This window comes from Copadichromis virginalis, linkage group LG9, assembly GCF_057382275.1.
Source record: "Copadichromis virginalis isolate Kocher_CV1m ecotype Utaka linkage group LG9, C_Virginalis_male_GT1.1, whole genome shotgun sequence".
NCBI lineage: Eukaryota > Metazoa > Chordata > Actinopteri > Cichliformes > Cichlidae > Copadichromis > Copadichromis virginalis.
The window spans coordinates 34,020,837-34,043,524 of record NC_140626.1 but is presented as its reverse complement, the minus strand read 5'-3'; the positions used below and the strand labels follow the sequence as shown (position 1 = coordinate 34,043,524).

Genomic DNA, 22,688 nt, shown 5'->3' with positions numbered 1-22,688 from the left:
GCAACAGCAGTGTTAATATTTAGTTACATGTCCCTTAGCCATTTTCACTTCAATTAGGCACTTTTGGTAGCCATCCACAAGCTTCTGGTTGAATCTTGGACCACTCCTCTTGACAGAATTGGTGCAGTTCAGTTAAATTTGATGGCTTTCTGACATCAAATTTAACTGCCCTGGGGCGCCTCTGTCAGTGCTCCCCAGGGCAGCTGTGGCTACAATGCAGCTTACCATCACCAGTGTGTGAATGGCTGGATGACTGAATGTAGTGTAAAGCGCTTTGGGGTCCTTGGGGACTAAGTAAAGCGCTATACTAATACAGGCCAGTTACCATTTTACCATTACCATGGACTTGTTTCTTCAGCATTGTCCATGTTTTCAATGGGGTTTAAGTCAGGACTTTGGGAAGGCCATTCGAAAACCCTTATTCTAGCCTGACTTAGCCATTCCTTTACCACTTTTGATGTGTGTTTGGGATCATTATCCTGTTGGAACATGCAACTGTGCCCAAGACCCAACCTTCGAGGTGATGATTTTAGGTTATGTTGAAGAATTTGAAGGTAATCCTCCTTCTTCATTGTCCCATTTACTCTCTGTAAAGCACCAGTTCCATTGGCAGCAAAACAGCCCCACAGCATAATACTCCCACCACCATGCTTGATTGTAGGCATGGTGTTCTTGGGGTTAAAGGCCTCACTTTTTCTCCTCCAAACATATTGCTGGACATTGTGGCCAAAAAGCTCGATTTTTGTTTCGTCTGACCACAGAACTTTCCTCCAGAAGGTCTTATCTTTGTCCACGTGATCAGCAGCAAACTTCAGTCGAGCCTTAAGGTGCCGCTTTTGGAGCGAGGGCTTCCTTCTTGCACGGCAGCCTCTCAGTCCATGGAGATGCAAAACACGTATAACTGTGGACAATGACACCTGTGTTCCAGCAGCTTCTAATTCTTGGCAGATCTGCTTTTTGGTGATTCTTGGTTGACTCTTCACCCTCCTGACCAATTTTCTCTCAGCAGCAGGTGATAGCTTGCGTTTTCTTCCTGATCTTGGCAGTGATGAAACAGTGCCATGCACGTTATACTTACAAACAATTGTTTGCACTGTTGCTCTTGGGACATGCAGCTGCTTTGAAATGGCCCCAAGTGACTTTCCTGACTTGTCCAAATCAATAATTCGCTTTTTCAGATCTATGCTGAGCTCCATAGACTTTCCCATTGTAGCATTTGTGTCTAATGAGTACTATTTAACTGGCCTCAGAGAAGTCAGCAGCTGTGGTTACTCATAATCACTCACAAGAAGTTAAGAGGCCATGCTATGAAGCTCAGTTCACTGACAACTTTCTAAGTCACCAAAATTGCTAATTCATGTTGCTGTATGTCTATTACCCTGACTTTGACCCTGTTAAAATATCATTTTGGAGTAAAAGAAGAAAATCAGAGAAATCACCAAAAGAAGCCACCAAAACGTGTCCACTGAAGGGGAACAGAAATCCAGAGCTTAATAATGCAGAACCTGAAACAAGGATGGTTTTACACGATTTAAAGGAAAACTGGAGAATTGAGCAGAGAGGAAACTGTCATATGATGACACACTGGTTTAAAAAAACATAGTTCAGAACAGAGATGTTAAAAATGGGATTATCGTGAATGAAACCACGGGGCGAGTTCTGTTACACTGTCAGAAATATGAGGCTGGAGGAGGGAAACTGACTGAAAACCTCACAGAGGTCAAAGAACGAGTTCAGTTTCTCCACACCAGCAGGTGGCGGTAAAGCACCTATTACTGTTTGACACCCGCCAGAAAACCGGAAGATGAGGGGAAAGGAGACGTCCGGCTGCATCGGCGAGGAGTTTCTCTCGGTTTCATCTGAAGGTAAGCGCCGAGCTAACTTTAAGCTCAGTTAATCTTGGGTTTAGCTCCTGAGGAGGTCTTCTGCTGCTCTCCGCGGTGCTCCCGCTGTTGACTGCGGATGATGTCAAACTGATGTGTCGGAGGTCCCGACAAACCGGAAAATAAGGAAACCGGAAAACAAAACTCGGGGAACTTTCCATCTTTAAATGCAGGTTTCTTTATTCCACCCGACAGCCTGCAGGAGTGTCGTTCATGAGAAGGAAAAACGAGAGTTTTGAGTTTAACTGGTGACATTAAAGAAGCTGCCACTGCAGTATGGCTGTCCGCGCAGATGCCTGTTCAGAATCTGATTTGAGGCCCATCAGCGGGAATATGAGGGCTGAACAATTGAAATGCCTGACAAAAACAAAGCCCCGCTGTCCAGCTAGACTTATAACTGCTCCGGGCAGACCTGACTTCTTTATACGGGACAGCAAAGCCCCTCGTCGGCCAAATGGTTTTAGTGGGACAACAGTCGGATGAAAGGATGGAGAAAAAATCCTCCTGGTTAAAAAATAATTATTTAACCGCTGAAAATAAACATCAGCGATGCATTCAGTGCTGTCTTCATTCAGGATTTCAGCACTTGGTAATAACACAGCACAGCTGCTTCTGCTGGTAAAAGAGCAGTGCGTCGTTGCATGTAAGGCTTTTTAAGCTGTTTATTGATGGCTAATAATAATTTTCATTAGTCTGAATGTATTGAACAGTGAAATTTTCATGGGAAGGCGCAGGAACGCCGTGAATGACCACAAATGTAAACTTACTCTGAACACGTTCTTAAAAACTCTGAAAAGCTGTGACACGTTTTGATGTTAAAGAGAACAAGCCTGCTGCCATATGCATTTAGTACATACGTGTTATTCTGTGAGCATTCTTTGGATATATTACACGTATGTGCAGCATGCCTGCAGTTCTCCAAATGTGTTGATCATGAAAACAAATGTAATGACCTATCAGATTAACTGCAGTCGAGTGAGCCGTAATCTGTGATTAATCCTCTGTGGTACCGTCTCACCTCATGTGTGCCTCCCCGACCTCACAGAGGGCGCGACGACACTAAAAGAATAAAAGACAAACGTGGCGTGGAAGCATTTTTCACTCAGGACTGATGTAGCTGACGCAGAGATGAAACAGGCAAACATCTATTTTTCTGTTTAGATCTGCAAAGTCAGCCATCTCCAATGTAGGCGAACTTAAACAGCTGTTTCTCTGCGTGTGTTTTACAAAAAAATGAAGTATAATTAAATTAATCTGAGTTATGTTTGCACAGAAACAGCTTCAACCAGCTGCTTTTTTACTTTTAGGCATTTCAGAGACTTTTTGACTTGTACTCGAGTACTGCAGTAACATCTGTACTTCAGCTTGAACGAAGAATGTGCGCACTGTTTCCACCTGTGCCGACAGGAACAGAAATATAAGTGATCATTTCCTGCTGTTCTGTTATCAGCTCCTGGCACTTCATGCTTTAGCACTTGAATACAATTTTAACTCAAAACTAAAATCATCCTGGACAAAAGAAGAAAAAACCCTGACGTTAGATTTATTTCACAGTGTTTTTGTAAGTAAAGCAGACATGGAGGTCGCGTCTGCTGTGTGGAGCTGCCTCAGGTTCGTCTGTATGGACTCTGCTCATCTGAGTGCAGATGGCAGAAGGTTGTTTTGACATTTTTTACAGGCACCTGCACAGTCAGCTACACTGTCCTTTAACGTTACAGCAGGAGAAACTCAACAGCAGACCTGCGTATGTTCACTGATTGTAGGCAGATAAATCAGTCAGTGCTGCATAAAATATTAAAAACACGACTCTTTGTCAGATCTTCTGCTGAAGGAGGAGAATTTAAGTCTTTGGATTATTGTGGCTCTAAAGTCACAGGAAAAACTGAAGAAACCAATTATGTTTATTTGTTGTTCTGTTTCTGTGCCCCAGCTGATCAGCAGGAGGAGAAGAGTCTGACGGAGCAGCGGAGGAACGTTTTGGACTTGGCTCAGCCGCTACAGAGGAAACGATGAGCTCGGTGAGGAAAATGTCACCGTTACAGAGTTTGTGCTTCATCAGCTGCTGCTGCTCTTATTATGGTCACAGCTGTTTAGCATTACTGTTAGATGTCATGCTCCAGCTGTTTATTCTGCTCTGCCAACTTTGCTGCTGATCACAGCATGTGAATTTTAACCTTCACATGAAACAAATCTCTGCGAGTGCTTTTTTTTTTCCATCGGTGCCATCTCAGCAAACCTGTCACTGACCGATGAGTCTGTGTGTTGTTGTAATTTCTTATTATCAAGTTGTAAAAATGGTACTTTGAGAGGATTTTAACTCATTCACTGCCATTGACGTCTATAGCCGTCAATGGCAGTGAATGAGTCAATGGGTTTAACTCATTCACTGCCAATGGCTGGCAGTGAATGAGTTAAGTTGACCTCACTACATGTTGTCCTATATCTGAACACTATCAGCACCTGGTAACAAATGGGGAATAAAACATTTGTGTTAGTGGATCTAACATTGTCAGACTCTCATACGATGTGAGAACCTCATCAAAGTGTTTCTCAGAGGAAACGTGTGACGTTAGCTGGCTCGTTGTCCAGAGACGGGAATATCACACGACCGATCTTTTCCTGTGTGAGGACCCTGACTTCAGCTCAGGACACGAGACTTTGGGTGAGTGAACAGTGGGAGGAGAACCAGATGATCCAAATGTAAATGTATAAATCATAATACAGTCTGAAAGAACTATTTGTGATCTTTAAATTGAAACTAGAGATGGCACGATACCACTTTTTTATGTCCAATACCAACATCATAAATTTGGATATCTGCCGATACCGATGTGAATCTGATGTAGTGCTGGGGCGGGGCCTGCGGTATCGTGCCCTGCCAACTTAAATATGGTGCTAGGTCCTGCAGCTCTGTGTATCCAGCAACCGTACTGAATAAAGAGATGCTTAAAAGCATGAATGTGTCATCGGGTCTGACGTGGTGTATTTAAAGTGGATTTTATAATCAATTAAACTGTTTTTTAAATATCTTGCTGCATTTTGTATAAGTTCATTCTCAAGTTTAAAAAAAAAAACAATGTGTAACTAACACTTCTCCATACATTGTTTTTTTTTAAATCCTAAATTTAGGTGTTTAGTCAGAAATCTGCAATATTCTAATTCTGTTGGAAAATAACAGGTTAAGTAGGAAGTCTGGGGTCAGTAAATCCTGGTGGACTGACAGTCTCAGCTGTACTAACAGATATTACCAAACTAACATGTTTAAACTACGTTAGAAAACATAAAAACGTGCAGACCTGATAAACTTTCATTACCGTTCTCAGTGTGTTAGCTTAGTGTTAGGCACTGCGGCTGGGCATGATTTGATGTAAATAACATGAAAAATGAGAATCTGTTACAAAGCATACTGTAAAGTGCACTGCAGTGTCCAGACTGAACAGCCAGTGATCTTTACAGCAGAATGGATGATGCGATGTACATTTCTTGCTGTCGGTTGCCGTGGATTCTGTGTCCCCCACAGTCAGGCAGTATGTGAGGTCAAAGGCCGCCATCTCTGACTTCTCCAAGTTGCTCCTCGTCGGCGATCTTAGGAAGTGCAGACACATGCTCTGCCTTTTTTTGTGAAACAGTGGTGTTGACAGTCAGAGATGGAAGACAGGGTGCACAGCTCTGATGGTCTGTGTTGTCAGATGTGATGATTCATGTGCTGAGGTGTTTTGTTTTTTTCTGTTCTCAAACTGATCTCCCTGTTGGAGCTCAGTTTGGGGGCAGTTCTTTTTTTCTCCTTGTCTTTCCTCATGTTGTGCATGAGGAAAGACAAGGACCGGCCAGTGCTACCAGCCTGACCCGTCTCCCCAATGTGATGTTTGTGCATTTTATGTATGGTCGGCAAGGTATCGTCTATTTTAATTGCCCCGTGAGGATAAATAACATCTTTTTGACTTTGACTAATCAGGAGACGTCCGTCTGGGGTCATCATTCTGCATCCTCCTAAAATCCAGGATGAGTTCTTGGTTCTTGTGATGTTCAGTTGCAGGTCAATATCTGGATGTCTCTTAGCCCTGTGAAGTGAGACCTACAACGTTTGTGTCATCAGCAAATGAATTGAAGTGTTGCTCTGGCAGGCTCTAACACAGTCATGGGTATGTAAAGAGTAAAGCAGTGGTCTCAGTAAACAGCTTTGAGGGAAACCGGCTGTATAAAAGGATCGGACATTTCCCGTTCCTGCAATACTGTCGGTGCTGTGCTTTTTTGGAAATCGAATTTCCCAGAGGAACCCACCCGAGGGATTAATAAAGTTCTATCTAATCTAATCTAATCTAATCTATTGTTTTGAATGAGGTTAATGGAAATGACGTAGGCATGAGTTTGCGCTGCTACTCCAGAGGGAGAGATAGTACTTCCAGGTCAGCTTGTTGTCGCCTCATCGTGTGAGGTGCATTCCTGTGTTGAGTAAATGACCTTAAATCTGTTTGTTTGCCGCAGCTTGAATTACTTTCTAGTGAGTTGTAGCTGCACATTTTCACATAGTGATTGAAGGCATGTGCTGCCGCCGCCATAGTGTAGTAATTTTATTCAGCCACACGATGGTAAAATGGTAAATGGCCTGTATTTATATAGCGCCTTACTAGTCCCTAAGGACCCCAAAGCGCTTTACATATCCAGTCATCCACCCATTCACACACACATTCACACACTGGTGATGGCAAGCTACATTGTAGCCACAGCCACCCTGGGGCGCACTGACAGAGGCGAGGCTGCCGGACACTGGCGCCACCGGGCCCTCTGACCACCACCAGTAGGCAACGGGTGAAGTGTCTTGCCCAAGGACACAACGACCGAGACTGTCCAAGCCGGGGCTCGAACCGGCAACCTTCCGATTACAAGGCGACCTCCCAACTCTTGAGCCACGATGGCGCCAAAGTCCTTTTAATGATGGTTCGAGCCAGGGAATGTCTGCTTGTAGTACTACACTACCACTGTGTTTAATATGAGTTCTCTGTGTGTTTGAACCAAGGTGATACTTACGTAATTTAAATGATTATATATTATGCCATGGACATGCACAGATGGATGTGTGGGTCTATCTTAGATATTTTTGAGTTTACATGAGTTGAACCACTGCTGCTGTAATATGTTTGCTCTAATGGCAACTTATTTGTTACTACAGACTACTGGCAACACTGAGCATTAAGCATTATTAATAAACCAGCTCAGGGCTCGCAAAATCGCTAAAGTGGAAGCCTCTTGGCTTCAATCATGCCGATACACCAAAGAAAGAACTTAACCTCAACACCGGTGCTGAGTCGAACAGTTTTTAAGAAAGTCTTTTATCCAGATGCAGATGGGGTGGAGAAGCCCTGGTGGTGCTGCTTGTTTGTAAGGATGTCTGGAGGGTGGTGTTGAAGATGAAGAAGACCCACGTGTAGTTCTCGCTTTGCACCAGATGACTCAGTGTAGTGTGTGCTGTAGCAACAGCATCCTCAGTGGGTCTCTTACCCCAGGATGCATGTTGATGTGGATCGAAGGAGGCCACTTTAATGTGCTGAAGAACCAGTTTGGCCTCAGAGCGACTGGTCAGGGGCTGGCTGCTTTGGCACCGGGATGATGATTTAGAACTTTAAACAGACTGCAATGGTCAGTTGCGACCAGGAAGCTGGTCAGCACAAGATTGCGTGTTCCTGCAGAGTGAGAGTGTGGGCACAGCAGGCTGGCTGGCAGGCTTTTGCCTCCTTGAGGCAAAAACCTTTTAACCAAACTCGTCATTCAAGGTTGTCCAAGCTGTGATGTTGTCAATACAGTGGATATATAAATAAATAGAAACTTTATTGATCCCACTAAGGCAAACTTTTGTGTTATGGCAGCATTATAAAGAGTAAAAGTAGTACTGTGTACAACAAATAACAATCAACAACACAGTCTCTCTATGTTTGTCCTTTCACTGCCTCTGTTTGTATCTCTCTCTCTGCAGGACCAACAGGCACCGAGAAGTCCGCGCCCTCAGGAGGCTGATGAAGCTCACAGAAAAGAGGACGACAAAATATACAGATGCGATGAGTGCGGGAAGCCTTTTACTGCAAAGATTTTCCTAAAAAGACATCAAATCATCCACACCGGGGAGAGTCCGTTCAGGTGTGAGTTTTGTGGGAAGTATTTTTCCAAGGCTGGAAATTTGACAAGACACCGACTCATCCACAGCGGAGTGAAAGCGTTCAGATGCAACTTGTGTGGAAAGTCTTTTACTCAGAAGAGTGACCTAAAAAATCATCAACTCATCCACAGCGGACTTAAAGCATACAGCTGTGATCAGTGCGGGAAGTGTTTTACAAAGAAACAGAGCTTGGAAAATCATAAGCTCCTCCACAGCGGAGTGAAACCGTACAGCTGCGATCAGTGTGGGAGAACCTTTGCTCGCAGGTATACGTTAAAGAGTCATCAACTCACCCACTCTGCGGTTAAGGCGTACAGCTGTGACATGTGTGGAAAAACCTTCAGGCAGATGGGGACCCTAAATAAACACCAACGCATTCACACTGGACATAATGTGTACTGCTGTGACCAGTGTGGGAAACGCTTTGTCACATACTACAACTTACACATTCACAAATTTACCCACACTGAGGAGAGACCTTATAAATGTGACCTGTGTGAAAAGGCTTATAAAGATCCAGATTACCTGAAAGTGCACCAACAGATCCACACCAGAAAGTGCACTTACTGTGAGGTATGTATTTATATTTTCACATTTCTATGCTCGTTAAATTTTGTTAGCATGTTTGCAAATGTTTGGTGGCCGTGGTCGGTGACATAATGTCATGTGGTTGGAATTGGGCCTCGACTGCTGGGTGTTTTTGATTGTCCGTCTCTCCCAGCATGCAGCTGAAACCATGAATGATCCTTCCACAGGTTCTTGAAACATTTCACAACCTTGACTTAAGTTGGGTCTTAAATGTTTTTTGCCCTAGTTCACACTCTACATCTTTAACCAAAAGAAAAAAAGTGTTCAAGTTGAATTTTAGTCAAATAAATAATTTCTGTTTGTTTGGGATGAGGAGGCGACTGCATGGCTGAGAGCAGCCGGCCTGGGTTCAACTCTTCACTTTACCCTAAAGAATAAGGCCAGAAAAATCCCATTCATTTAAACTGGTCTTACCTCTGATTTTGCTCCAGTGTCCTGCGTTATGAAACACTGCGCTGTTTTTAGATCTTGACTTGAGCTGAACTAAACAAATTTTTCGATATAGCAGGAAAGGACATGGGTTGATTTCATTTATAGCTGAAAAACATCAAATCGCTTTAGCAAAAATAAATGTTTAAAAAGTAATTTTGTGCTCTCAATTTTATTTTACAATAGCTGGAAACTGAACTGAGATCTGCTGAAAATCTGTTCCAACAGTTTAATATTGCACTAACCAACAGTATAATGATGTGACCGATAATCAGTCATTGCCTCCTACCTGACCCCCTCAGCGTGAGCTGATTTGTTTTTGTTCTTTTCGAACACTGACTTTAGAATACTTCAAATTTTCCTTCATAATATGGACATTTTCAGAGTCACAGGTCTCTGAATTGCATACAATCCATGAGCACAAACTTTTGTTCCAAAGTTTTTCCTGATGGAGCAGATCAATCATCCAATGCTGGTTTCTGTTCTTTTGCGTCATAGAAATTAAGTTGGTGCAATTCCGCTGTAACTGTATCTTGTATCCCTTCGTACTGATGCACAAATTTGGCTATAAAAAAATCATGCTGAAGAAGAACTGATTTTAGTCAATCTTTTCTTTCAGACCTGAAAATGTCACTTGGATATCTCCGTATTTATCTGCAGGGTTTTGACACCTTCACTGACACTGCTGCTCTCAAAGTCATTCGCTGTAAAGCCAGTTTGCCATTTTGTAATGTTGACTGAATCTATGCTGCATTACATTCAAGAAAAAAATGATGAATGAGCTTATTTAAACTATGTATTTATAGAGAAATGCATATTGCCATTTAACCAACAGCTGTCACTGTGTCTTTTGCAGAGTGAACCCAGTGGATCCGGTCCTGAACCCTGCCATCACTGCGGAGCTGGGAAAGCGTTTCGATGTGACGTTTGTGGAAATACTTTCAAGAAGAAATCGGGCCTGAAACTGCATCAGCGCAGGCACACTGGACTCAAACTGAGCTACTGCAGAGAGTGTGGGAAAAGCTTCCCCATGCCAAGTGCATTAAAGCGCCATGAACTGATCCACAGTGGGGTTAGGAAGCACCTCTGTGACCAGTGCGGGTCATCCTTCATCACTGCAAGTGACCTGAAGAAGCATGAACGAATCCACACAGGAGAGAAACCATACAAGTGCAGACATTGTGAGAAAAGCTTCACGCACTCGATTAATCGTTACCGTCACGAATGTAAACACGTTGAAGTGAACGACAGCAGCAGTCACAGGTCATTATAAAGTGTGGACATGTATCTCGGGGTCTTGTTCACGAGTGATGGGAGAAGGGAGCGGGAGATCGACAGACGGATCGGTGCGGACGCTGCAGTAATGCGGACGCTGCACCGGTCCGTCGTGGTGAAGAGGGAGCTGAGTGTAAAAGCGAAGCTCTCAATTTACCGGTCGATCTACGTCCCTGCTCTCACCTATGGCCACGAGCTGTGGGTAGTGACCGAAAGAACGAGATCGCGGATACAAGCGGCGGAAATGAGCTTCCTCCGAAGGGTGGCTGGCCTCTCCCTTAGAGATAGGGTGAGAAGTTCGGCCATTTGGGAGGGGCTCAGAGTAGAGCAGCTGCTCCTCCACATCGAAAGGAGCCAGCTGAGGTGGTTCGGGCATCTGACAAGGATGCCCCCTGGGCGCCTCCTGGGTGAGGTGTTCCAGGCATGTCCCACTGGGAGGAGGCCCCGAGGCAGACCCAGGACACGCTGGAGAGATTATATCTCTCGGCTGGCCTGGGAACGCCTTGGTGTTCCCCTGGATAAGCTGGAGGAGGTGGCTGGGGAGAGGGAGGTCTGGGCCTCTCTGCTTAGGCTGCTGCCCCCGCGACCCGGCCCCGGATAAGCAGAAGATGGATGGATGTTGTTAGTCAGCCATGGCTCAGTACTTGGTGACTTTGTTAAATAATAATGAATCTTTTCTGCAGTTAAACCAGTGCTATAAAAGTCATTTTAGTTGGTGGGACACAAGCAGCCCAGAAAGAAGCACTGAATCGTTTGTGTAAAAACTTGTAAATTGTTCCCTCAAACTTTCCCCCCTTTTTTAGTGTATAAAGGTTTGTGTGCATTTCTTAAACTATCCATATCAGCATCTGACAACATGGCTTCACGGTTCAAAAAACACTGTAAAAGACGCTGCTTGGAATATTGTTTGTGTCTGCAAATGAGATTGGAAGGAGCTTTGTGGAGGTGCCGGCCTGTTACTCATCATTCTGCAGAGATGCCAAAAATGTCCTCTGTTATCAACTGGTGGGGTCGAGGCTCTGTATACGCCGCTGTTTTTAAAAACTGGATTCTCCAGCTGAAGACAAAATCTGAAAGGTTAACCGGTGCTCTTCTTCTTAAAACTGATGGTGATGAAGATGTAGTTGTTGTAACTGTTTGATTTTCAAGACCATGAAAAAAGATTTTTAGATCTTCAGCTGTGTCGTGTCGATTTTTCCTTTCCTGTTTTTATTCTGTTTCTGTTTACTGAATCTATTTCACAACTTTATAAGTTATTTGGCACGAGTTACTTTTTATTTCTGTACAGCACTTTGGTCAACGTTGCTGTTATGATTAAATGTGCTATATAAATACAAATGCTCAACGATAATTTTGTGAAAATCCTGCAAATGCTAAACCGTGTATGAAGTTTATCTTATGAAAACAGTTTGGTGTGAAAATAAAAGCTTTGAGCCACGATGTCGCTTCTTGTATTTCAGACTCTTGACCTAAAATTTCAGAATCAGAATACTTTATTCATCCCTTTTGCTGCAACACAGTAAGAACAATAACAGACTAAAATGGATTAAATAATACAATATAGTACAAAGTCGCAAAATATGACAAACAGCTATAATATAACAATTAGCTCAATTATAAATATCCCTGCTGTGGGGTAAACCATTAGATGAGAGCTGAGGGTGCGAGCGGGCTGAAGCTTTAGTAAGAAAGTAAAGTTTATTTCGGCGATCGTGGCTCAAGAGTTGGGCGTTCGCCTTATAATCGGAAGGTTGCCGGTTCGAGCCCCGGCTTGGACAGTCTCGGTCGTTGTGTCCTTGGGCAAGACACTTCACCCGTTGCCTACTGGTGGTGGTCAGAGGGCCCGGTGGCGCCAGTGTCCGGCAGCCTCGCCTCTGTCAGTGCGCCCCAGGGTGGCTGTGGCTACAATGTAGCTGCCATCACCAGTGTGTGAATGTGTGTGGATGACTGGATATGTAAAGCGCTTTGGGGTCCTTAGGGACTAGTAAAGCGCTATATAAATACAGGCCATTTATTTATTAAGCACTTTTCATAAACAGGCAGTCACAAAGCACTGTACACAATGGTTAAAATAAACAAATATATCAGGAGGTTCATGTTTAACATCTAGCTTCATACAAGCTTTCATCAGGGTGTCACTCATGGCTGGACCATCATAATAAAAGTTTTTAGTTCATTAAAATGCTTTTAAAGCTCCAGTTTTGCTCCTGTAAACTTAAGTTTGTTTTCTTTAACCTTGTAGTTCACTTTTATTGAATGATTGACGCTCTGTTGTCTGTTACTGTCTGTTTGTCCTGATCTTTCACTCAGTATTTTCAGTTTTGTTCTGGACTTGTTTGTTATTTCTATGAAAGTACAGATATGTATGTCCTGTTATTTTCCCGTGTCACTGCGATTCTTGTAATTCTTGTTTTCTGGTTTGTTTGTTTCTTTTGTCCTTCTCCTCCGATCTGTCTCTGTGTGATGTGATTAGTGTCCTCATGTTTGTGTCCCTGTATCTGTCTTGTGTCCAAATCTTTTTTAAGTGATGTTACATCAGTGTGCTCACAGACATTCACCTTTCTCCAGTGGTTCCCAAACGTTTTTTGCTCCTTTGTTTTACAAGAAAAATGTTCTGACTATCTTCAGGTTTTACAGGCTTACATACACTCAGTTACTGTCCCTCCATTTACAAAGGCAGAGGCATCACGGTGTAATTATTTTACGTGCTGTTTTTTTTCCTGTGTAATAATGTTCAACATTGCTGTCAATACATTTTTCAAAAAATGCCTCTCTGTGCAAAATGGGTTCAAAAACATAAACAGCTGTGGGATCCTGTTTGTCTGTGATTTAAACAGCCCAGCGCTGCTCCCGACACAGGGAAACTAATTCTGCAGGGAGACCTACCTCGGCACTTGTGCAGGTGAAGCCAAAGGGAAGATTTGCTTCACCATATTTTCTAGTCTTTGGCTTAGAATGAAGTTGGTTTGGAAACATATTCAGCGATGCTTCATCTCCTGCTTTGCGTTTCTGTGGGAGCCCCGTCAAAAACCTGTCAATTATGCTAGCAGTGTCCAAGAGTTCTTTCTTTTTTCTTTTCATGCCGCGCCCTCCCTGCAATGGCTCTGCGCCCCCCCTAGGGGGCAGGCCCCACACTTTGGGAACCTCTGCTGTGCAGTATGAACATTTGTCTTGTAAAACAAAGGGGGGCCTTGCAAAAAAACATTTGGGAACCACTGGTGTACAGGAACATCTGTGCCGAGTAGTCTGGAAGTCCCGAGGTCAAAATGGGAGATGCCCCCAAGGGTGGTGGAGAATGACCGAGCTAAGATCCTGTGGGACTTCCAGATACAGACGGACAAAATGGTGGTAGACAAACAGAAGAAGACGGCCGTAGTGACCGATGTAGCGGTTCCGAATGACAGCAATATCAGGAAGAAGGAACACGAGAAGCTGGAGAAATACCAAGGGCTCAGAGAAGAGCTCGAGAGGATGTGGAGGGTGAAGGTGACGGTGGTCCCCGTGGTAATCGGAGCACTAGGTGCGGTGACTCCCAAGCTAGGCGAGTGGCTCCAGCAGATCCCGGGAACAACATCGGAGATCTCTGTCCAGAAGAGCGCAGTCCTGGGAACAGCTAAGATACTGCAGGACCCTCAAGCTCCCAGGCCTCTGGTAGAGGACCCGAGCTTGAAGGATTGAGCACCCACAGGGGCGAGTGGGAGATTTATTTTTAATATACGATCTTGATCTTTTAACCCTTACCTAACTTAACATTTGTGTATGGACAAGAAATAACGCCCTGAAATGGGGTTTTATTAACATGAGATGTAAGTTTGACGTAAGGTGCTGCTAAGAGTTATAAAACACTAACAAAAGCCATCCCAGTCCCTTTGAAATCAATGATTAAAGAAGACATTGTGCACTCTAAAAATCCTCCTGGACTGAGACAGCTCTGGACAGCTGGTGTTGACTTTGGTGGCAGCAGGTTTAGCGAGATCAGATTTTTGATAACATTTCCATAAACTGGTTAAAGGAAATTATATTCTAAAAGAATTTGAGGCTATGGAAGTTAAACTGATACGAAGAAAGTGTATTTTACTTCCCCTTCCCAGTAAAGAAAAACAGGTTAATTTTAAAGTCATAAATGAGATTAACCCAACAGATTAACTGAAATTTAACCCACATGCAAACACCTGTGGATTCTCTGAAAATGACATTGAAAGTTTGGATCACTTGTTTTTCTATTGTGAATCAGTGCACTCCTTTTGGACTGACATGTGGAGCTGGCTACAGTCCAGGGGGATTCAGTTACCACATTTGACTGTAGTTAAATTTGGGATGGTTGCTGAGAACCCAAAGTTAGACTTGGTGATTGGGACTGTCTTGTTACTGGGAAAGTTTTATTCACAAATGCAGACATTTCAAGCTAAACCATGTGTAAACAGATGGCTGGATGATTTTAAACTCTCGAGTAAGTCGCTGAAACACATAAATGAAAAGAAAGCCCCTAAACTTATATTTCTATTCAATAAGTTCTATTTATGTTAAAAGGAGGCCTCCTCTCTACCTGAGATGTGGATCATGATTTCCCTTTCTGTTCACACTGTTTGTGTCTATGTTCTCACATTCTGCATCTTTTTCTTTCTTTCTTTTGTTATTTCTCTTGTTGTAATGCTCAACCGTTTATATTTAGATGCATGGATAAATAATGGTGCCTTACATGTTTATATTGTTGTTGACAAAAAAAGTTCATTTTAAAAAAACAGGCTCGGCCTCTTTTTCGAGTCACGTGTCCAAACAGCATCGAATCAAAGCAGATCAGGAAGAAGGGGGCGGAGCAAAGTGTGTGTACGGGACAGGAGTCGAGCAGAGAGAGCTGCTTTGTCATGAAACGGGAGTAAAGTAGTGAACTTAGAGGAGAGAAACAAACTAAAGTATCGATCATAAACCACTACCAACGTCCTGATCGATATCTGCATCGATCTGCCCACCCTTGTCTCCTGGATCGTAGCTGCGATCAGCGTGAACCACGTGGGTCTCTGCTCCCTGATCTGTTTCCTGTGTTTGGAAAGAGTTGCAGCTTCATCGCGGAGTTTCTCTCGGTTTGTGGGCTCATCTAAAGGTAAGCACCGAGCTAACTTTACTGTGAGTTCAGTTCATGTTGAGTTTAGCTCCTGAATGAGGTCTTCTGCTGCTCTCCTCGGTGTCTGTTCACAGTTTATTGTGAACACGTTGAGAGAAGAGTGAGAGAGTGTTTGGAGAAAAACACCAACTAATCATTAGCTCAGCATGCTGGGAGAAGTTGGAGCAGAAAAGTCTTTTCATTGTCCCTGCAGCTGTTTTTCTGCCTGCACCAAACCTCTACAGCAGAGGCATTCAGCTAAATTTTGAGGATGTTCTGTTAGAGAAAATCTTCCCAAGCAGAGGTCCGGGACATCATAATGTCTAACTTGCGTTATGATTGTGATACAGAAGCGGCCTATTTTTTTTAATCAATATCTGAATGTCTGAACAATAGACTATCAAATAAATGAAAATACAAGTTAAAAACATTTTTAAATGATTGTGAACACTGAGACACACAGTAGACCTACATTAGATATAGGCTTTCAGTTTAAAATGAATTCGAGAAAATAAAAAACAAAATGCTTAATTTCAGAAAAAGTAGCAGCAGTTTGAGTTTCCCTTTTTCTTTACCTTTCACATCTTGATTAAGAGTCTCAATAAATTTTTCAACAAATGACATTAAAATTCTTATCAATTGTACAGTTTCTCTTTCTTTCCCCCTTATATTTCACTTCCCCACTTTCTGTTGTTCAGTGAGAGACTTGAGCTTCAGTTTGTCCTACCAGGATTTTAAATGTGGGCTGGAGTGCTGTCAGGGCCATACACATGTGTAGGTGCTCATTGGTGAGCCGTGGACAATATTTAGTGTTTATTATGTTCATTGTGGAGAAAGCTGCATCACAGCTGTATGTGGAGCCAAACATGGTCAACATGTACAGGGCTACTGTCCTCAGATTTGGGAAAGCTGTCTCAGAGACCATTTGGAGGCAGAAAGTGGCAGGTTCAGTTCTTCCAAACTGCTCTCTCAGGGCCACATCTGCTTGGAGATCAACCCGTTGCATCTGGAGAGGCCCAGTATTTGCCTCCTTGAAGTGCTGTGTGACTTCCTTTGAGATGAGAAATGGGTTCTTTATGAACATGGTGAGCTGCTGTCCAAATCTGACCCTCTTACTATCAGCTCACCTTCAGTTTTTCAGATCTTTTCTCCAGTTTGTGTACAAACGTTTCTCACCACTGTTGTTAACTGGAGGCTGACACACTGACTGAAGACATTTAGTCTGAGTAGATTTGAACTTTCCTTCTTCATTGTTTCCATCTTGCTTTGACTGCAGCTGTAACAACACTGATTCCAGCAGGATTTGTAAAAAGCATTTTGACAGACACACAAAGCTGGACAGCTTTTGTTCTGAGTCCAAGATCTTAGAAAGAAAGTGACTGGACGTCTGTAAGCTTTTTTAAACGTTTCACCTCTCATCCAAAAGTGGCTTTTTCAGTTCTAAAATCAAATGGTGGAGAGTCCCAGGCATTTAAACCCTTGTGGGGGTTGTCAACTGAGCCAATGTGTGGAAAAATGTGTGTGTCAGCAGGTCCTGAGTGAAACCTTTGTGAGACCCTGTTTCACTCTATCATGTAACTCGGTGCTGTCCCTGTTAAAGAGCCAAGAGCCTTTCTTTCCACTTCCTCCATGTAAAATAAATTGATGAGATTTTTTGCACTAATAAAGTTGTAGAGTGGTAAAGTATTTTGCCTCATCAGTTATATCGTTGCTGCAAATTTTCAAATATATATAGTGATAAAGATTTTTGGCCATGTTGCCCTGGTTGCTTCTGGGGTTTCACCTTGAAGCTTCATAGGTATTGTTGTCACTGAGTGTAGTAATGTTTATTTGCTCTGCTTCTTCTTGTCAGGGATAAAATACATATCTATACTTTTGTGTCCCAGCTGAGTAACAGGAGGAGAAGAGTCTGGTGGAGCAGCAGAGGAACAGTTTCAGCCATTTGGACTCAGCTCAGCCACTACAGAGGAAACAATGACTTCAACACAGGAGGTGAGAAAAGTATCTCAGCTACACTGTTATTGAAACTGTGCACAGCTGGTTGTTAACAGCAGCTTTATCTTTTCCATCCTGGGCTCCTCCACACATGCAGAAGCTACATTCACAAACAAAAACAAAGATCATATTTTATCAGCGCACATTGAAAAGTTGGACTCAGAATTGATCACACAGTAAACATTTTTTCTCCTGTGATCAATATTTCTTCAATAATGTAATTTTGATTACAACTCTCATTCTGTAACATGATTGTAATGTGAGACTATCACCAGAAGGTGGTGACGTCTATGGTAATAACAAGATCAGACTAAGCAACCTGGTTAAAGTGTCTGGTCAGATTTCAGGGAGGTCTCGGGTCCAGCTTGTGGACGTCTATAACAGGCAGGTGCTGAGGAAGGAAACCTCTGTCATGTTGTGTTCAGATCAGCCTCTAATGACTTTCAGCTGCTCTCATCAGGTCGTTGTTATAAAGAGACATAGATTGTCTTTTGTACCAAGTGCTATTATCATGGTTAATAACACTAAACCATAAGTGTTGTTGCCATTGCACACTGTACTTTTTTTGGTGATAAAATTTAGGTTGTTGTCTTGGGGCTTATTTTTGTGTTTGTTGTGTTTGTTTGTTTTTATATCTCTGCATGGACAAATCAATCTCCCACTGGGGACAATAAAGTTACCATTGTCTGTGATTCCACTCATTGAGGGAGTTTCAGTTTGTTCCACGACTGCATTTCACTCACCAGCGCTCTAGACTAACTGCACTGGTGCGCCTAACTTTGTTTCTTAGGTGCACCCAAATTACTTGTTCATTTAAAACAAAAAACAAAAATTGCTGTCCATACAGACAATATTGATTTGTAAATGATTAACTAACAATCTTTTCAACACAAAGTTCTTTATCTTTGATCTACAACAAAGATAAGTTACTGAAAAAGTAACTTATCTTAGTGCTTAAAGTGCTTTGGCACTCTTTGGTTACAATGTAGACAGTGTTAAACTTAATCATCACGTCGGCCTCACCTGACGACCGGTTTGCTGCTGCCTGCCGCTGAAAGGCAGTGGGGAGAGGGGGCAGTGCATTTATCGCAGCATATAATGTGTTTTCTGGATACACTGTGGGCAGCACGGTGGTTAGCACTGTTGCCGCACAGCAAGAAGGTCCTGAGTTCGATTCCACCATCAGGCCGGGGTCTTTCTGTGTGGAGTTTGCATGTTCTCCCCGTGTTTGCGTGGGTTCCCTCCGGCCTCCTCCTCCAGATACTCCGGCCTCCTGCCCACAGTCCAAAGACATGCAGTTTGTGGGGATAAGTTAACTGATAAATCCAAATTACCCATAGGTGTGAATGTGAGGGCGAACGGTTGTCTGTCCCTGTGTGTTGGCCCTGCGACAGACTGGCGACCTGTCCAGGGTGTACCCCGCCTCTCGCCCTCTGACAGCTGGGATAGGCTGCAGCACGCCTGGCGACCCTGGAAAGCAGAAGCGGATGGATGGATACACTGAGCTTTTTCAGCGTTCAGAGATTGATGGTTCCGTGTCAGAGCTGGCTATGAATTTCAGACGGATCAGGCCTTAACTTAACAGAAAAGTTATCAATAGTTCTTTTCCTATTACAGCTACATCCACGTCTGTCGTGCCTAGGCCACTCACTAGGGCTGGGTATCATCACTGATTTCTATAATCCATTCGATTCCGATTCACAAGGTCCCGATTTGATACAATTTTGCCTCAGACAGTCAGAAATATTATAATTCTGATCATTTATCAGTACTGATACATGTGTGACTTCATCAGAGGTGTGAGCATCACTGCAGATGTCTTTGTGTCAAAGTAACTGAGGATAAAATAGGGTTATCTGCTTTTTATGGCAGATGACCTTAAAAATATCCTGCAGTCGACCAAAAACTGAAGAAAACCATGAATCAACACATGAACATTACCTGATGCTGCTGCAGTGAAGCAGAGCAAAGTTACAGAGGTTTGATTACAGACACAGCTGAGCGTTTGTAATCTGTCATCATTTTAAAAAGTTTGCATTTGTTTGCTATTAAACAGCAGAAATGAGGCTTTTCTGTCAGAGGTCACTTTTGGAAAACAGGAATCGAACGCCTGGTGGCAGCGGTGCGGCCTAGGACTTTTATGTTTTTTGTTGCACCATTGAGAAATTAAGTCGCATCAGATTGCTCACACTCTGTGACCCTGCTCACTGCGCCTGTTTGTATCTCTGTCACTGCAGGACCAACATGGAGAGAGAAGTCAGCGCTCTCAGGAGGACGACAAACCTCACAGAAGAAAGAAAGAGAAAACATACAGCTGTGACGAGTGTGGGAAGGATTTTACTCTATCTGGAAACTTAAAAACACACCAACTCATCCACAGTGGAGTTAAAGCATTCAGCTGTGACTTGTGTGGAAAGTCTTTTACCCAGGCTTCAAACTTTAAAAAACACCAAGTCATCCACAGTGGAATTAAAGCGTACAGCTGTGACATTTGTGGAAAATCTTTTACACAGTCTTCAAGCTTAAAAACACACCAACTCCTCCACAGTGGAGTTAAAGCGTACAGCTGTGACATTTGTGGAAAAACTTTCAGCCAGTTAGGGTACCGAAATATTCACCTACGCATTCACACTGGACATAATGTTTACTGCTGTGATCAGTGTGGCAAACTGTTTACAACAGATGCACAGTTACAAAGCCACATGCTTTCCCACACTGAGGAGAGACCTTATAAATGTGACCTGTGTGATAAAGTTTTTAAACATCCAAATTACCTCAAATCACACCAACAGATCCACGCCAGAAAGAGACTCTACAAGTGCAGTTACTGTGAGGTATGTATTTTTCTTTTTACAGTTGCAGTTATTTTGAAGTATTATGTGAATGAAGTTTAATTTCAAAACTAAATGAGACATGAAAACTTCATGTACAGAATATTCAGTCAAATCTGACACAATTCTCCTGAAACTTTCCCGCTGTTGGAAAAAAGTAAAGTTCTAAAAGCTCCTCCCCTTTCTATGTTTCTAACATTCACACTCCAATGGATGCATCGGAGAGCAGCTTGGGGTTAGGGTCTTGTGGCATGCAGAGTGGAGCATCTAGGGGTTTAACAACCAGTCTTCCCATTAAGTAGATTACCTACAAATGAAGACTTAATGTTGTTCAGTAAGCTGAGCGTTATAATGTAAACAGTAAAATGTTACTGGATGTTGGCAGAGCTGCTCTTTATTTCAGGTGATGTTCAGGATAAAAATGTTAAAGGAGTTCCCCGACTTACACTGTCTTTGTGTCTTTGTTTAGAAGCAGAGCGACACAGATGGATCCAGTTCTCGACCCTGTCGTCACTGTGGTGGTGGGAAAGCGTTTCGCTGTGACTTTTGTGGAAAAACTTTCAGTTACCGAAGGAGCCTAAAAGTGCATCAACGTAGACACACTGGAGACAAAATGAACTACTGCAAAGAATGTGGGAGAGGCTTCCCCACATCAAGTGCATTAAAAAAACATGAACTCTATCACAGTGGGGTTAAAGACCACCTCTGTGACCAGTGTGGGTCATCCTTCACCACTGCAGATCATCTTAAAGACCATAAAAGAGTCCACACTGGAGAGAAACCATACAAGTGCAGACACTGTGACAAAACTTTCTCACGTTCATCTGGTTGTAACAGACATGAACTTACACACATTGAAGGGAACTTCAGCTGTGACCAGTGTGACAAGAGCTTCAAGAATTTCACTTCATACTCCAGACACAAACGATCCCACGCTGCAAATAAACTGTTTCACTGTTACCAATGTGCCAAAACATTCACTTCATTATCTGCTCTGCGCAAACATCAGCGTGATCATGCAGGACTGAAATCGCTGGATCACAATGAATCTGAAGAGACAGAAAGATCCTCTCCTGGTTTCAGGGTCAGACTTAAACACCTTGAGATCAGGCTCCACAGAGTTCAGCTGGAGTCTCCTGTAAAGAGTGCAGCTGATGTCACACTTGGATCTGATGAGGTAGCTCTGATTTCTGGATTTACAGTGAATAATCCTGGATGTTAAATTTAGAAATACTTTAGAAAAGTATTTTCCCCCTTCCTGATTTTATGTTTGCCACACTTAACTTGCTTCAGATCATTAAACAGACTTTTCAAACAGAATGCTTTCATCTATTAAGAGAAAGAAAACAACATATGGCCCTTTCTCCATATTTTCTTCTTTTTTCCCTTCACTGTGTTTCATTCTGTTTCTGTTGTCTGTGTTGATTTGAAGGGCTTTCATTTTAGGATGGATGAGCTGCTTACGTACCTACAGGTACAAGTAAACTCAACTGAACCTGAACGTGTCTGTTGCTTGCTGATGAATGTGACCACACTGACAAGTAGTTCCTACAGTTTGTATTTTTCTGTCATTTCTTAAAGATTGTCTTACCTGAATATAGAATCTCTCTGTCATGGTTTGATCAGTAAACCTCATCCAGCTGGCTGCACTGAGAGAGAACCTGCTATACTGTGCATGTATTCAATTTTCCATTAGATGTTGATGAATTCTTCTTTATTTTGTTGTATCCCTTCATGAACGTATAAAGGAAATAAAGGTTGAGATAATGCATGGTTTACTTCTGAACTATCTAGGGCTGCCTCGATTAGTCACGATAATGTCGACATGTCGTTTGAAGCTTTGTAAGATCCTGAAAGACGCACGGATAAGTAGTAGGATTTAAGAGTGTAATAACGGACTCAATCAGTGTGGTACAATTTCTTACTCTTAAAACCCCCAAATTATTGTCTAACATATACAGAACACTTTCTAAAATACAACAGTTTTTACTGCCCTATGCATAGCCAAGAAAACAGTCCTCATGAACTGGAAAAATATAAATAATCTTAATTCTAACCAATACAGAAACCATCTAATTGATCACATTAGTCTTGATACAGCCTCTGCCACCACTTTAGATCAATCCCTCTGGGTTACTTCCATCCGTCACCTAGTGGCGGTGGAGGGTCGTCCCGTCCCGAGGTCCCGCCTTCGCTACTGTGCTTGATATGGGGGTAGGGATGGGCTTAGGGGGTCTGGAGAGTCCCTAGAGATGTTTTCCCTGAAGCTTAACCTGGGGGTTGTGGTCATGACCTGGTTAGGGGCTCTGGTGGCTCTTGGATGGTGTTTTCCTTGTGGCTGCGTGCAGCAGGGGTGAGGAATGGTCTTGGCGCTATATAATAATAATAATAATAGTAACAATGATAATATATTTTATTTATAAAGTGCTTTTCAA

At 42.9% G+C, this 22,688-nt stretch overlaps 2 protein-coding genes across 3 annotated transcripts; both read left to right on the top strand.

Moving 5' to 3' along the window:
- The first annotated feature begins 1,803 nt into the window (after window positions 1–1,803).
- On the top strand, window positions 1,804–11,766 carry LOC146702363 (uncharacterized). Its single transcript, XM_085468826.1, has 4 exons — window positions 1,804–1,865; window positions 3,814–3,901; window positions 7,855–8,607; window positions 9,908–11,766. Exons 2-4 carry the CDS (start codon window positions 3,893–3,895, stop codon window positions 10,322–10,324), a joined length of 1,179 nt encoding a protein of 392 aa, XP_085324952.1. The 5' UTR covers window positions 1,804–1,865; window positions 3,814–3,892; the 3' UTR covers window positions 10,325–11,766.
- Window positions 11,767–15,159: 3,393 nt separating this feature from the next.
- Window positions 15,160–22,434, top strand: LOC146702362 (uncharacterized). 2 transcript variants are annotated; one of them, XM_085468819.1, is made up of 4 exons: window positions 15,160–15,427; window positions 17,314–17,419; window positions 19,660–20,256; window positions 20,723–22,434. In XM_085468819.1, exons 2-4 carry the CDS (start codon window positions 17,402–17,404, stop codon window positions 21,473–21,475), a joined length of 1,368 nt encoding a protein of 455 aa, XP_085324945.1. In that variant the 5' UTR covers window positions 15,160–15,427; window positions 17,314–17,401; the 3' UTR covers window positions 21,476–22,434. The 2 variants fall into 2 exon arrangements, with proteins under 2 accessions (XP_085324945.1, XP_085324946.1); XM_085468820.1 differs by having other exon boundaries at window positions 17,280–17,419.
- Window positions 22,435–22,688: the final 254 nt, after the last annotated feature.